The sequence below is a fragment of the Gadus morhua genome, chromosome 10, assembly GCF_902167405.1.
Source record: "Gadus morhua chromosome 10, gadMor3.0, whole genome shotgun sequence".
In the NCBI taxonomy this organism is placed as follows: domain Eukaryota; kingdom Metazoa; phylum Chordata; class Actinopteri; order Gadiformes; family Gadidae; genus Gadus; species Gadus morhua.
The window spans coordinates 13,934,855-13,950,678 of NC_044057.1; the positions used below are offsets into that span (position 1 = coordinate 13,934,855).

The 15,824-nt window shown below is 49.0% G+C and overlaps 1 protein-coding gene across 1 annotated transcript; it reads right to left on the reverse strand.

Moving 5' to 3' along the window:
- Positions 1-4,408: 4,408 nt before the first annotated feature.
- On the reverse strand, positions 4,409-15,698 carry si:ch211-203d1.3 (protein phosphatase Slingshot homolog 3). The gene is made up of 17 exons (XM_030367542.1): positions 15,415-15,698; positions 15,023-15,222; positions 13,727-13,764; positions 13,420-13,609; positions 12,418-12,533; positions 11,994-12,062; positions 10,772-10,837; positions 9,354-9,536; positions 8,930-9,023; positions 7,510-7,638; positions 7,041-7,087; positions 6,767-6,913; positions 5,764-5,964; positions 5,241-5,439; positions 5,016-5,141; positions 4,840-4,914; positions 4,409-4,615 (listed from the first exon to the last, which is right to left on the reverse strand). Exons 2-17 carry the CDS (start codon positions 15,068-15,070, stop codon positions 4,463-4,465), a joined length of 1,881 nt encoding a protein of 626 aa, XP_030223402.1. The 5' UTR covers positions 15,071-15,222; positions 15,415-15,698; the 3' UTR covers positions 4,409-4,462.
- Between the last annotated feature and the right edge of the window lie 126 nt (positions 15,699-15,824).

Here is a 15,824-nt window from a genome sequence, read left to right on the forward strand (position 1 = left end):
CAATAACCCGGAGTTTACTATCCTGTTCCTGGTAGAGCACAGCCCCCAAACCTTCATTGGATGCATCAGTGTGCAGGACAAATGGCAAATGGAAGTCGGGGTAGGCCAAGATGGGGGGGTTAATCAGCATGTCAACAAGGCGGGACACAACAGCACTGTGTTCAGGGGTCCACTGAACTGGTGTCCTGGATGGTAACTGGCCACTGTTCTTGCCTTTCTGGTTGGACTTTGCTGTAACAGGACTCTTGTTGGAAGCAGCAGGCTGTTCTTGGAGCTTAAACAGTGGTCGGGCTATTCTGGAGAAGTCCTGGATGAATGAGCGATAGTAGCCCAAGAAACCAAGCAGAGCTCGGACCTCTCCCACATTCTTTGGCTGTCTCTCCTTCATATGCAACACCGCTTCCAGGTCTTTGGGGTCTATCTGAACACCTTCACTTGTGACCAGGCGTCCGACATACCTGACTTGGCGTTTGAACAGCTCACACTTTTTCGCGCGCAGCTTCACACCATGCTCTCGTAAGTGACACAGCACTCGTCTCAAGTCCTCAACATGCCCCTGGAATGTCTTGGAAAAGCAAAGGACATCATCCAAATAAGGAGAACAGCATTCATCCCTCAGACCAGCCAGCATGCCTTCCATGCAGCGCTGAAATGCTGCTGGAGCATTGGTGAGGCCAAATGGGAGGCGTGCCCACTCATAAAACCCCCAAGGTGTGCTAAAAGCGGTCAGGTGACGGCAGCTCTCTTCAACAAAGCCTTGGTGGTAGGCACTGCCCTGGTCAAGTATGGAGAACCATGAGTTGCCTCCTAAGTTGTCCAGGAGGTCTTGGATGCGGGGAAGTGGATGACGGTCAGGGATGGTTTTGTTGTTCAGCCCACGGAAGTCAACACAGAGCCGCAAGCTCATGTCCTTTTTTCTCACACAGACCACAGGAGAAGAGTAAGCTGAGGTGGATTTTCTGATCCAACCACGGTCAAGCAAGTTCTGAACGTAGTCTTTCACCTCTCGATACAAGGGCTTTGGGATGGCATTGTAAGACTTTTGGACGGGTGTTTCATCTGTGAGGTTGATTCTAAGTTGTAGGTCAGGAATACAACCAATGTCAGCATCGTCTTTGGCAAACACGTCTGACTCCTTGAACAACATTTCCTTAACTACTCTCTGTTCATCCTCTGCTAGATGTGATACGTCAACAGGAGGGTGCCACTTTTCTTTGATCTGTCTGCCTTGCTCATTGTTCAGGTAGGTCACTGGATCTGTGTTTAGCTGAGCTGAAAAGGTTTGGGCAGCGTCATGCTGCATGCCCTCAGGACTCAGGACAGGTTTCACATCAGCCATTTCCTCAAGGGTGCCGAGAGTGGTTCTCTGGGGCAGATAAATGGCATGTCGGGTTGCATTTTGGATGGGAATTTTAATGCATTTTGATGACCCACAAGGAACGTCGACTAGGGCAGGAAACAGTTCTAGACCCTCAGGGCAGGTGTTCTCTATGAGAGGCTGGAACAGCATGGTACGATTCCCTGATAACCCCCTAACCCGGCAAAGTATTTGATAGACTCGACCAGCAGGGATAGTGACACCTTGCCTGCCTATGCGCACCGTACATAATGCCGTCTCGTCACTGGTTGTGATCTGTAGGGCAGAGACTAAAGCCTCAACTGTGTTTTCAGGGACACTCAAAGCATCAGTCAGGATCGCAGTCACATTAAGGGTATTGTCATGGTCGTTGACGATCTCGGCTATAACGTTGCTACCTAACAGGGGACAGTGACAACTCTGACTGACAAGAAGGGGCACTCTAATTATCAAAGACCCATGGCGCTCACTACAAATCTGCAAGTCAACCTCAGCCCATCCATCCAGTGGAACTTGTGTACCATTTGCTGCTGATATTTCAAAGGACTGATCGGCAAAGAGGGACTGAAGAGGTTGGATTTTGACACGGGGTGATGCACTGTCTATCCAGGTTTTGCTGACCATCGTCACCTGAGCACCTGAGTCTAAAAGCATTTCTATAGGCACACCGTTGATGTTGCAAGAGACGGTACAACGTTTCCCTATGAGCTGTGCAATGCGTTTCTTTGGGTCTGATTGGCATGGTGTGGCTGACGGCTTGATCTTAAATGTGGGCTTAACACTGTTTATGATCACTGGCTGCCCCTTTTCCTGTGACCGCTTCCCGTTTCCCGATGACCTTCTTTGTAAACAGCCGATGGCTCGGTGTCCTGCCTGGCCACAGATAAAACAATGGGGACAGCCCATGGTTCCGCTTGTTATACAATCCTGGCATCTACCCTTTTTGTCGACTGACAGTAGCTGCGGACGACTAAATGAGGTACTAGGGCCGCCAGACTGTATGCATTCTGCAGTCCTGTCAACGAGGGTCATGTGTCTGGTCAGAGAAGACACTTGTGCAGTCAGTTGTCTGATAGCATCACGATTAGCCTCTAACTCGGCATCAACTAGAGTCGGTGTATTCATGTCAGTCTGTCCATTACCGTCATGTTGGGCAACACTTACAGTCACTGGTCGAGACTTAGATACAACACCCAGGCGCTTTAACCTCCCCTCTTCCTCAGTCATGGACCTAGTCATCTGTTCTAACAGAAAGTCATCACTAATCTGCTGGTCAGCAAGAAACGTTTTGATGTCATGTCTAACGTAGCTGTTTCTCTCGTTTAGACCTTGGTAGAGTGTGTGAAGAAAGGTACCCTGTACAAGCCTCCTGTCATAACTAAACTCTACACCAGGCTGCTTAGACTCAAAAATAACTCTCTGCTTTAACCCCATAAGCCTATATAGAAATTGCTGTGGACTCTCCCTGTCGTGCTGTCTGGCATTACTTAACTCTTGGAAGAGCTCGGTTACACTTTGATCTCTGATGTGAGAGCGGAGGAACCTCTTTAACCCATTAACTGTTAGATCATCATTGTTAGTTAGCATTTCCCTAAATGTACCTGGTTTAATTACTTTAAGAACTGCTCTAATGATCTCAGCCTCACTAAACCCTTCTTGTAAAGCAGTGTCAATCTGCTTACAAAGACCCTTAAAAGACATGTCAGAACCTGTATCAGATATCTGACCACCGTGCATTTTACACTCTCTGCGTGGAAGCAGAGCAGTAACGTCAGACAACCTTACAACCTGCTCTGTTACAGTGGAGGATAAGCTTGACCGACCATGGTGGACACTGCGGGATCCAGCAACAGTCAGCTGGGCTGGCATCTCTGGATTGTCAGGTGCATGGTTGTCCATTGGTGACGTGTGTGTGTGCATGTCTCCCGCACCATTCATATGAACGGTGGAAACACCAACCTCACCAGACCTGGCGTCTGTCAATGTCAGATCATGCAGCAGGTCCTGGAGGGAGAGGAGTTGAGCCATGCCTTCATCTTCCATCGCTTTCAACCTCTCGCTCCTGGTGTAGTCGAGAATGAAGTCGTACAGCTCTGGTTCACTGAAGCTCTCAGTGCTCTCGCTGCCATCTTCGACTGAGCTGGCAACCAACTGCAGTTGACTGGAACTCAGCGCTGGAAGTTTTTTGTTAATCTGGAAGATCAGCATCCGCCGTGGGGTTACGATGGCCATTGTGATGTCTCACTGGTGACTGTCGCTCTCTGGATGACGTTAAACACAACAGCCTTCCCTGAAGCTTGGACACCTGGTCTCACCGTCACAGTGACCGCTCACCCTGCTCTTGAATGCTTGATCCCGGACGAGCCCCCAATTGTTACCGGCACCAGATCTAGGGGAATCTGGGCAGGTACAAGGCCCACAGGCTGGTTTGGGCTGTGGGTAATATGAAGCGGAGAACAACCGTTTTCAATCTTGCTCAAGCGATCAACAGTTTATTAACTCGAGCTTCGTCTCCATGGCAACCCACTATGTCAACAGTGCACAGTGCCATCTAGTGGCATGAAAATAATACAATAGGGTCAATATTAACCGCTATTGCAATTAACAGCTAAATCCAGAAAATGGGTGGGGAGGAACTGTTTTATACCACAAGCCATTTTCTATGCCCGTTACATATAGAACTATACTATGTGAGGTCCATGAGTGGACCAGGGGGGTATTCAAAGTAAATAACAGCAGAGAAAGGGATGCCACTGGATCTGAGACATGCATGAAATAAACAGAAATAATGTCTTGAATACATAAAAACCAATTTGGTGGCCAGTTGCGCTTTTAACGGCCCCAATACTGACCAGCTCACGATACAGCGAGCATATAAAAGGTATTCCGCAACGGAATGAAATGGATGCATAAAAAAAAAAGATTGGACCAATATTTTAAAAGAGTGACAATAAATTAGTGAGAGCGATAATGCAGCTGCGTTCAAATAGCTTGTCGAGAGAATACTTCTATCAGTCACGCTTCACAACCTCTTCCTACTTGGACATCAGGGTATTTGAGTGAATCCCTCGATCAACACTCTCCTTCTCTCTTCCGTTCAACCAATCACATGCTTTTCCCATCCGCATCCTGTATCCTCTTCTCTGATTGGCTGCGGGGCTCGGGGGAAACGTCCACACAGGCTCTCTGGTGAGTCAGGCCCTTCCGCGCCTGGCTCCGCCTCCGTTGCATCGGAGATCGCCGCGGGCTGCTGGGTAACTGAAAGAAAGAAATGAACATTAAACTTCCTCTCAAAGATCCCAATGCTATTCCAAATGAGCCCACCATGTTCTCCCTTCAGAAAGCATCCAATACCGACGTTTGTGTAAATGTTCACGGTGAGTTGACAGGAATATTCCAGCCAGAAAACAGATAAAATAAAAGGCCAATTGAATTCCTCTGGTCTATGCTAAGGCCTCACTGTGCCCTACTCTGGCGGTTACCTTGTCGTCGTCCAGCTCGCTGATGGACTGCATCAGAGAGAAGAGGTTCATCCTCCCGCTTCGGTTCAGGACCGTCTTGAAAAGAGTGGGGAACAAACACAGGACGTGAACCCCGGGAACAGCGGGAGGTCTGAGGGGAGCGGGGCATTACAGCGGGAGGGGGGGGGCCTGCTCACCTTGTCACTGTCCTGCACTGTGATCGTAGGATTGGGATTGGGATTGGGATTGGGAGTGGCAGCTGCTGGGGCAGGGGCTTCCATTAGCGAAGGCTCCTGATTGGTTGCAGGCTGGTCCTCAAATACCTTTTTTTTTTTGGGTTAGGAGTATAAAGAAAAGATGTATGATTTAATATTTAAAGACTTCAGACTACTTCAAGTATAATGTAACCGTAAAGACATTACTTTGTCAATGCCAACAATATCAGGTATCTCCTCCTCCTCCTCTTCTTCTTCGTCCTCATCAGTATCTTCCTCTTCAAAATCCTCCTCTCCCTCGTCCCCTTGGCTATCTCTTTCGGCTTCTGGTTCGTCCTCCTTGTGAAGTGACAAATTTCTCTGATCTCTTGACTTCCGCCGCCAGAGGGCGCTGTGGCGCTGCTGGCTGTAAAAAGATGCTTGCGCGTTAAGATTTGTCCGAAATAACTCGTTGAAATGGTAACGTGCACCTGCCATTGACCACGGCCTTAACACGAGCATTACAACACACTTTACCTAGTGAGAGTGGATGAGGAATTAAAAAGCAACATTTTAAAGGGTTTATATATTTTTTTTTTTACTGGTTAACTTATATTCCTCCTGCTCCTCCACAAACAAACTAAAGAAAAAATCGAAAGTTAAATTAATAAAATAAAAAGGCCCCTCCCCAAAATGACCGCCACCACTCCCCATGACCTATTTCCCCGGGGCACGCGGCAGTGGGTCTGACCTGGCGTTCAGGATGCCGTTGTAGGTCTGCAGCTGCCGGGCGAAGCCGTCGTTGGGCCTGGTGATGGGCCGGCACTCCCGTACGTAGGCCTGCGCCTCGTCCACGGGCCACCGCTGCTGCTTCATGGCGTAGGCGATGACTGTGGACGCTGAGCGGGACACGCCCATCTTACAGTGCACAAGCACCGCCTGCCCGCTCTTCCTGAAGGGATTAAGACGGAGAGAGGGAGTGAGAGCAATACAAATAACCCTGTCATATCACTAAAGACTGAAACTTAAGACAGAGAGAGTGAGAGTGAGAGCAATACAAATAAACCATAAGTCATATCACCAAGGACTAAAGACACTTAAGACAGACGTCATACTTAAATCTACACCTCGATCCCTTACTCAGCCCTGGGATTAAATAAACGCACGCTGGCACGCAGTGAACCTTTTTAGATACCTCGGCACACCATTAATGTTTGCAGACGTCTGTGTCATAATAACTGAACAACAGGTGGAACCGGCTTAGATCACATTCCAAATTGTGCCTGAAGATCCTGTTCTGATCTCTGATCCGTAGCAGAGCGCCTGGTTCATAATGGTCACGAGTATACAGTATATGATGATATTGTTGTATATTACTGTCATGGCTGGGGAGACGAAGTGGTGATTTGTTATCTGGCCAATGGCTCACCAAAATGGGTCACCATGTCCTAGATTTAGTCTTTGATGGATTCAAATATCGAGGAGAGGTTCTACTCTAGCCACGACGACAAACCCTCCATCTTCTTGAAAGGCACGTCCTGCCCCAACCTCTGATTCATGAAAGACGTTAAAAAAAATGCCGTCGGACCTCGGCTGAATAGGGCTTTTAAACAAGGGGCGGGGTTTGGATCCAAGGGGGCCCACTGAAGACAGCTTGAGGTTGTACTTTATAAAGCATGCTTCGTTGGAGCCTAGGATCGGCTGGCCCTCTCGGCCTCCCTCCCAACCTGACCGAAGGGTTTGCTCGCCCTCACCTGGCGGTGTTGATGAACTGGTAGGTGTCGGTCCAGTGGGGTAGCAGGTCGGTGGCCTCCACATCGTACACCCTGATGTTCATGTAGGTGAACGCCTCGGGGAAGAAGTTGTCGATCTCCCGAGTCACGTTGAGGATGTAGCCCACACTGCAATACACAGGCCACGTTAAAAAACACAGATCGGTCGCGTTCTGGTTGGATGTCCTCGAAAAACAACACGTGACCACCAGAAGTGTGTTCCCCAAACACCAGGGAGGACGAAAGGATCACTCACTTGTTTTTCTGCAGCTCCTCAAAGTTGGCAGCATTCCACTCTGAGCCCTGGAAAAAGCAAATCGAAGGGAAACAGAGGACAGTGTCTTAACCCCAGGGAGGGGAGGAGAAGGCCACAGTATTGCCGCTATCGCTGTACACACACACACACACACACACACACACACGCACACACGGCTCTGACGCAGGAGGAAGGAAGCCTCCAAGAAATAGGGGAAGTAGATCGCGAAACACCATGTTCCCTCAAGGCAGGGGAATGACTGCATGAGTCGTCTAGAAACACACGCCTCCACAGCTGAAGAGAACATCAACAAGAACGCTCGTCGTTGTTGATGTTCTCCTCAGCGGTCGGCGGTTTTAGAAGGACGTCTTTTTGGGCCCTCATTCCAATTAATACCATCCCCCAACATCTTCCCTCCCCTGGTAGAACCAAGGTGGGCAGTAACCCCTGTGGCTCCGTCCCACCTCACCAGGTAAAGGTAGTCAAAGATCCGGGAGGGTTTGTCCATCTGGGCGAAGGTGACCATCATCTCATTGTCGATGTACTCCCTGTAGGCCATCATGTCCATGTTCATCCTGGTCTCCAGACCGGTCCGAACCTGGCGGCACAGAGACCAAAGGGTCCCACACTATCAGACCTTCCTCACGCAAAACGACCGTCCACTGTCTCAACATGACGGTGGGAAAGTCCCAGAGCTTTTCTGCTCTAGCGAGACATCCTTCTGGAGCCCTACCTGCTCCTTAATGACAGGTGAAGCTACCGACTCAGGTGTTCAGGGGATAAGCCCCATGAGTTGGACTTGACAGATTAGCCTATTGCATCCATCCCCTACACAAAACCTCTGCTGAGGGATTTTGAAGGACTAACAGTACGTTCACACCAAAAGCTGTAAAAGATGCAAAATCGCAGAATAGCTCAAAACGCAACGCTCTCCAGAATATTTACAGCTCCTATCGCTCTTGCGATTTTACTTTTCCATTTAAAGGAGCCGTGCTTTTTGCCCGCATGCTTGTAGTTGAGGCAAGTGCTGCTGCTGATGCCGAGCCACAAAAACACAAGATAGTCATAAGGTCAACAGAAAAAGAATAATAAGCATAAATACGTGAAACACAGAATAACTACTTAATGGAGCGATTGTTTATATGCTAGATTATAGCTTAGTTGATCGCTATCATGACTGTGTCCGTGTGCGTGTGTGTATTGTTTATTATGGAAAAGATCCGCTCAACAGGAGCATTTGTGCCAGGCAGACACACGGTAAACTGACAAATTAGAAATATTTTTTTGTGCGGTATCTCCCTGCTTCTGAATTGCCCGCACATCTCCACCCACCACTCGTCCGCGGGTTTCCATCAGCATTCCACTGTGCGACCATCCCTTTTGCGTAATGCGGATTGCGTATAACATCATACATTGTTGAAATCATATGCCGGATGCTTTATTCCTTATATGTGTTTTTTAGTTAATGATCGGGCTATAATAAGACCATGTTGGCTAAGCAATCGCGGCCAAATACGATGCCCTGCAATAGCCGCAATTATTCTCTCACGCACCATGATGAAGGAACAAATGTGTTGTCGGAACTAGGAACTAAAGTTCTCGCGTATGTTTACTTGGACCCACACCGGTCATAGACATCTACATTCCGATTGGCTGGCGGTCACTTACAGCCGAAACGCTACTAGCTCATTTGCATAGAGTTGAGCTGTTTTTCCACTCTCATTTACAGCTTTACAGCTTTAAAGCTATCGTTCAAGCGTATTATCGCTCCTATCGCTTTATCGCTCATGCGTAATAGAAAGTGAATGGGCGTTTATCGCTGAAAACGCTTTACAGGTTTTGGTGTGAACGCACAGCAAAGGACTGTCCACCAGCGGTGCCCCTCTCACCATCTTGGAGGTCAGGTTGTCCAGGTCCTCTGTCCTCATGATGTCCCGGAGGTGGTCCTTGATCTGGGCCTCGATGGAGGAGCGCTGGGAGAACCTGCTCACAGCAGGGGGACAGGAACCACGCTCAACATGGACACATAGCACAGGGCGCAGAGAGAGAGAGCGAGAGAGAGAGCGAGAGAGGGAGAGAGAGAGAGAGAGATGCTCAACATGGAGACACAGCATGGTGCACTGGGGAGAGAGAGCAAGAGAACGAGAGAGAGGACCATGTTCTACATAGACACACGGTGTCTATGTACGGTATACACGGTGGCTCTGCACATAGGTGCAGGGGGAGAGAGAGGTAGAGAGAGAGAGAGAGAGTAAAAATGACAAAAGAGGGAGACGGATCAGGACAAGGACAGAGAGAGGAGGATTCACTCACCCCTGTCCTTCGCTCTCCTTGCGCATCGACTGCAGGTCGTTCATGGCCTCCCACTCGTTGAGGCAGTAGCGGTCCGACTCCACGTAGCGCTGGTAGTGGGCGGCCCAGTCCAGCCCGCAGCCGGGGATCACCGCTCCCTTCACCGCCCGCTCACAGCAGCCGTGCAGGGCCTGTAGGACCGACCTGGGGAGGGGGGGGGGGGGGACAGGGAGAGAGGGAGTGAGGGGGGGAGAGAGGGAGTGAGGGGGGGAGAGGGGGAGGGAGAGAGAGGGGGGGGAGGGAGGGGAGAGAGGGGGGAGAGGGGGAGAGAGAGAGGGGGAGAGGGAGGGGGAGAGATGGAGGGGGAGTGGGAGGGGAGAGAGGGGGTGAGCAGGAGAGGGGGAGAGGGGAGGGGAAAGAGGGGGGGAAAGAGGGAGGGGGAGAGGGGGGGAGGAGGAGAGAGAGGGGGAGAGGCGGAGAGAGGGAGAGAGGGGGAGAGGGGGGGGGAGGGAGGGAGAGAGAGGGGGAGGGGAGAGAGGGATGAAACATTTCTCTCATTTACATCAGTTTAAAATAGATTTAAACATAGACTGTAAAAGAATACACAGTGTGGCAGCCTGGCAGAAGACTATGGCCTAAACTCATTGATATTCAATCCTTGTTTACTTAAAAAAAAAAAATAACATGCAGATGAGTAAACAGATCCTAACCGAACGAAGAACGCTCGCTTTGTATTAAAAGAAATAGATCCCATTATTTTATCCCGATTTTGAATTTTTTTTTGTGGGGGTATGGGTGTTCCGGGGATTTTACCGTCGCGAGCTACCGATGGGCCTTAAACGGGAACTACACGCAAGTTTTGTCTCCCAGGGCTTCACAAACATGGCTGCCTCTGCCACAAACAACCAACGGTTTACAAAGTGGCACATAGCCGGAGGACCGTGAACAGAATGAACACGGTGCCTCATTCTGAACTCAACTTACAGACCGTTTACCACCATCACACAGGAATACAGGAAAGGCCAAAGGTCACAGCCCATATTCACAAGAGGACAGGACATAGGTCATAGCCCGGGACTACAGGAAAGGCCAAAGGTCATAGCCCATATTCACAAGAGGACAGGACATAGGTCATAGCCCGGGACTACAGGAAAGGCCAAAGGTCATAGCCCATATTCACAAGAGGACAGGACATAGGTCATAGCCCGGGACTACAGGAAAGGCCAAAGGTCAAAACCCATATTCACTAGAGGATAGGACATAGGTCATAGCCCATATTCACTACAGAGTATGAAATAGGTCATAGGCCATATTCACTACAGGATAGGACAAAGGTCTTGTAGAGGAGGACTTAGTTGAGAGCGCCTGATGTAGCTCGGGGGGGGGGCATTGGTTGTGTGTCTACGTTGTGCGTGTTCCGGCCTGTGACTGTGACTCACCACATGGTCTGGATAGACACAGGCTTGAAGATTCTGGTCTCCTCTGCCGTGGTCACACTGAATCCGCTGGCAGAATAAAGAGATGGAGACGATAAGGAAAGAAGATCTGACATATCCGTTTCCCCAGAGTTGCGAGAAAGAGAATAAGGAAGTCGTTACACAACGTATCAACAAGAGAAGATAAAACCACAAACGCTAGTCGAAAGGCTGAGTAAACCCGTGGTTTTACTCAGCTTTGGAAACTAATAAACAACAACCAAACAACAGAGACCTAGGGTTTAAACATGTTAGCTTGGGAGAGGCTGCGAGTGTCAGCTCTGCTGAGTCAGCGTGTGATGCAGAGTGTGAAAGTGTCCGTAGGCCTGTGAGGGACGTGGAAGTGTGACATGAGCCCGGCTCATCGCTGAGTGACGCGTTCTCCATACGAGCCGTTAGTCCGGTGACAAGATCAGTTCTCTTATCATTCAGTGGCTCCACGGTGTTGTTTCTGCACTCAACGACTTTCAGTTCCAGCTTTGGAAATGCATCCTGACCCTATTCCTCTACCCTCTGTTTTACATATTCACCCTCAAGAACTCAGACGCTGTTAGTTAAGCTCGCTCTAAGCCAAGGATAAATTTGAACTAAATAAGTAAATAAATAGATGCTTACACAAATAATTCATAATGAATTAAAAAATGTGAGATTGAACCTACAAATAATAATGACGCATTCACATAACCGATACAAACATACACTACATTCTGACAGTGGGTGTGTCCGTCAAACTCGTGTTGCCAAGCAACCGACATCACCGTTACCATGCCTCATGCCTAAAGTATGAGCCCTGCATACAAGGCAGAGCGCAGATCCAGTCTGTTATGAAACAACACGCACACACACACACACACACACACACACACACACACACACACACACACACACACACACACACACACACACACACACACACACACTAGTCTACATGTTTACACAGCGCGCTGACCTGAGTGAGCAGACCAACGGCAGTTTACAGTAGAGACGATTCAACTCTATTAATACGAACATGACTCAAGCTTTTTGGCCGCGCTCCCGGATTACGATAGCCAGCCAGCAGTGGCTGCTGCCAGTTGCCTGCGCTGTGCGCTGGGACCACACCGATTGGGCTCCCAGCTCTCAGCCACCCAGCCGGAGCTCCTGACCATGCAACAGGGGGGGGGGGGGGGGCCGGGGGCCGTCTTACCCGTCTCCGTCCAGGTAAACCTGGGTGTCGCTCCACACCGGCAGCACCAACCCGATGGTGCACTCGTCGCTGGAGGGTGGGGGCGGGAGAGGGGAGGGAGAAGAGAGAGAAGACGAAGAAGAGGAAGTGGAGAAGACGAGAGAGGGTTGGTTGGCTTTGAGCGTTTTAAAAGAATTTGTTTCCTAAAAAGGTAATCTCATTTTTAGCAGAGCACCACCGAAGCATAATGGTTCAAGATATAGACACAGAAAGACACAGACACACACACACACACACACACACACACACACACACACACACACACACACACACACACACACACACACACACACACACACACACACACACACACACACACACACACACACACAAACACACACACACACACACACACACACAAACACACACACACACACACACTAACCTGTCTGCCTTGGGGAAGTCCATTCCCAGCAGGACGCTCTCATGTTTGTTACTACAGGTGGAGATCACTATCAGGTAGCGGACCCGTACCGGACTTGAAGACTCCAGCTGGACCGCCTGCAGGACAGCCAGACAGACAGACAGACAGTCAGACAGACAGACACATCCAAAATGAGAGTAGAATAAATTACTATGAAAAACATTTCACTAAACTATGCAGCGAGAAAAAAAGGAAACGCTCGAACCACGCGGTTTGAATTGTAAACATGTCCTAGATGCGTCCCTCCCTGCAGGCAAACCAGCCTCACCCTGGCATCAAACCCAGATTACATTAACCCTCTCCTCAGCCAGCGTGGAACACCCGGACCAAGGTGCAACAGCGATGGGAGGAATATATCTTCATAAATATATAAGGGCCTCTAACGCCGTTTGAGACTTGAGCCGTGATTATGGGCTGTACAAATACCATTGACTTGAGACACTGTCAATATTGAATGGAAGTTCAATTGAAGAATAGTAAGACCTAAGCACCGAGAGAATCCATACAATCGGATTGCATGAATCGTTCTATTGGTCAACCAAGACCAAGCCAACTCTTCACAAACCAATCGGTGAGGACTGAAACAGGAAGAAGCCGTTATTGGTAGATCATTTCTGACCTAGTGGATTATTAAACGCCGGAGTGGTGTATAATGCTAATAACACAGTTCCTAACAATGGGAGGATATGAGTCACTGCAATCGATGACGTTTTATGGATTAAAGTGGTTTCTTATCGACGTAACCAGCTGAAATGAAAACATTCTTCTGCGCCGCTCAGAGCAGAATGGTTCAGCGTTGTCAAGCATCTTCTTGTGGTCGATGGTTCCAGTCGTCGCCCGTCTGGTTTGAAGCCGACAGCAAAGTGCTCCTTTGAACGCACTCTGCGACACATCACACACAAGCCGCCATAACTGGAACACGACTAACGTATCGATGGACGTACGTGGGAAAATGCCACCCACCAGTTTGACGGTGTCCTCGGGTCTGAGCAGCGAGACCATGGCCTGGAGGTGTCTGTGGCGCGTGTCTGGCGGCGGCCCCCCCTCCGGCTTGGGAGAGGGGCTGCGATCGGGCGAGAGACCCTCATTGGACCCCTCCCTCTCTCCCTCTTCCAGCAGAAGGACAACCCCCTTGACCCATGCGAAGCTCTCCCTGTAGGGGACAGCAAGACGGAAGCTCTTCAATCGGCCCGGATCATTTCTTTGGCACAAGTCGGTCACCGAGGCAGAGCCAATCCAACGGGTGGCGTTTAATTAGACGCAAATCTACCTTTTCTGTAGATTTCCTCTCCTAGGGATGCTTTCATCCTTTTGAAAAACAAAAACACACACAAATATTACCAACTGCACAACTAAACAAGGCAATAGTATGACAACACAAAGCATTTTCCATTGTGGCAGTCCAATGTAGGTTTGTGTTTTTGTGGTCATGAGATACATATTTACACATTCCAATCATATCCCTTCACTGACTCCTGGCAGTGGAAGGGTGGGCGGTTCTGTGTATGCATGTGTTACATAACTGTACAGAAATGTCATTCAGCAGTCATCTCTGAAGGAGTGACAGAGCTGGAATAACAAGGAGCTGTGTTAACACAACGTGGTTCAGGGACTAGGGGGACTAAAGAAATGAGGATTAATGCAAACAAACTAACATGGAGTGCAGGAGAGGATGAAGAAGAAAGACGGAGAGAATGTGGATCGGGAACCAGCGACAGGGAGGAGAATAGAAGCTAACTGTGGTGTAAAGGGTTTGAGAGAAACTTGAGACACCGGCATTACCTGTTATGCAACTGACATGTCCAGACAGAGTCAAGAAACAAAACAAAAAAAAGAGGGAAATAAGATGAGAAGCAGGCATAGGAAGATCACTGCAAGGGGTTGGGGGGGGTTACAAAAGGAGAGAAGAGTAGTTAACAAATGAGTTGACAGTAGGAAAGCATTACAGCTTTTTATTTTTATATCAGAGGGGAGAGGCGGGCCAGTTTACAAACGGGGAATGCTTCTTAGTTTTTACCTCACATGGCCACAGCACAACTCAGGAGGCAACTAAAGTTTAATCATTGAGCTGTTTTTAATCAAGCGAAAGGGAAAGAATGACATGTGAAACAAGAAAAGATAAACACGACAGATAAAGCCATAGACAAAGGTTGATGAGATTGTGGAGCATTGGCCTACGTGTCAATGTAAGGCTGAGATATGGACAACACGTTTATAGGTGAGAATCGGGTGCCTACTGTCTATATAAACTAGCTTAGGCATTGTTCATGTTCCACGATAATAGACATAACAGAGCGGTATTCAATTGCAGCATTCCTGCTTTTCCACGAGCCAAACAGTGCAGCTATGCAACAAACAGTTACATCGCCTGCGGGGGAAGATTGTTTTTTCATGAAGCAAGCCTAATGGGTTCTGCATGAATGGTCTAATTCAGGCAGTTTGTGTGTCTACAGCACAGTGTGGCATATGATGTGCAGTCAAGGCACACAGTAAACCAAACCCTATTCAATAATGACTATATTGCTGTGTGCGGCTTGAGGCGCCATGGAGAGCAGGCTATACTTACAGGCGCGGTGGAGACAGAAGGTGTTCTGTGCAGGGTGAGAAGAGCCATTCCACAGCACAGAGACGCTCAACACCAGCCTGTCCAGTTTGGACTATGGTTCTCGAAATGGGACGCGAGACCCAGAGAGCCGTCGGGAGAACCGTGTCCCCGGCAGAGCGTGTTGCAGGCGGGCGTGTCAGCTCTCAGATATTTGGTTCTTTCTGAAGTGACAGTGGACGATGGCAAGGGGTGAGAAACGCAATTAAAAAGCCCAATCACAACATCGCTGCAATACCCACCCAGCCACCTAATAAAGACAGGAAAACACGAGTTGCTTGCGAAATCAATTGAATCTAAAACCATGCGCTCCTATGCCTGGGAAGGAAAACGTCTCCCGAGGAGGCAGGGATTACCTTCTAGTGTTCTTCCCACGCAGGAATGTTCTGCCACAGCGATCTGCAAAACTGGGATCAAATTGTAAAACGTATGAATCCTCTGTCCGATCGTGTGTTGCTTTCATCAACGACGTCTTTAGAAGGGGATCTCGACGGATAAGTCCAGCAGAACCACTGAACAGAAGACGCGGCGAAGGCTTTCACCAAGTTGAGTCTCCTATGAGCGTCGAGGAACCTGGTTTCTGACGCCTAGCGTCCACCACGGCCATGCAACCAGGAAGAGAGGCACACGGAGAAAAGTAAACATGACCTTAAGGAATGACGTAAAAAAACACAGTAAAAGAATGCCTGCCACCGAATTGAAATGAACTACAAAATGCATACAAATATAGGTCTACACCCAATTGCAATAACTCATGTTTGGCAAA

Coding starts and splice junctions, on each gene's coding strand:
- si:ch211-203d1.3 (XM_030367542.1), bottom strand. CDS start 15,070: ATGGCTCTTCTCACCCTGCACAGAACACCTTCTGTCTCCACCGCGCCT. Junction 13,610..13,726: donor AGAGGAAATCTACAGAAAAG/GTAGATTTGCGT, acceptor TGTCCCCTACAG/GGAGAGCTTCGCATGGGTCA. Junction 5,965..6,766: donor CAGTTCATCAACACCGCCAG/GTGAGGGCGAGC, acceptor TAATCCCTTCAG/GAAGAGCGGGCAGGCGGTGC.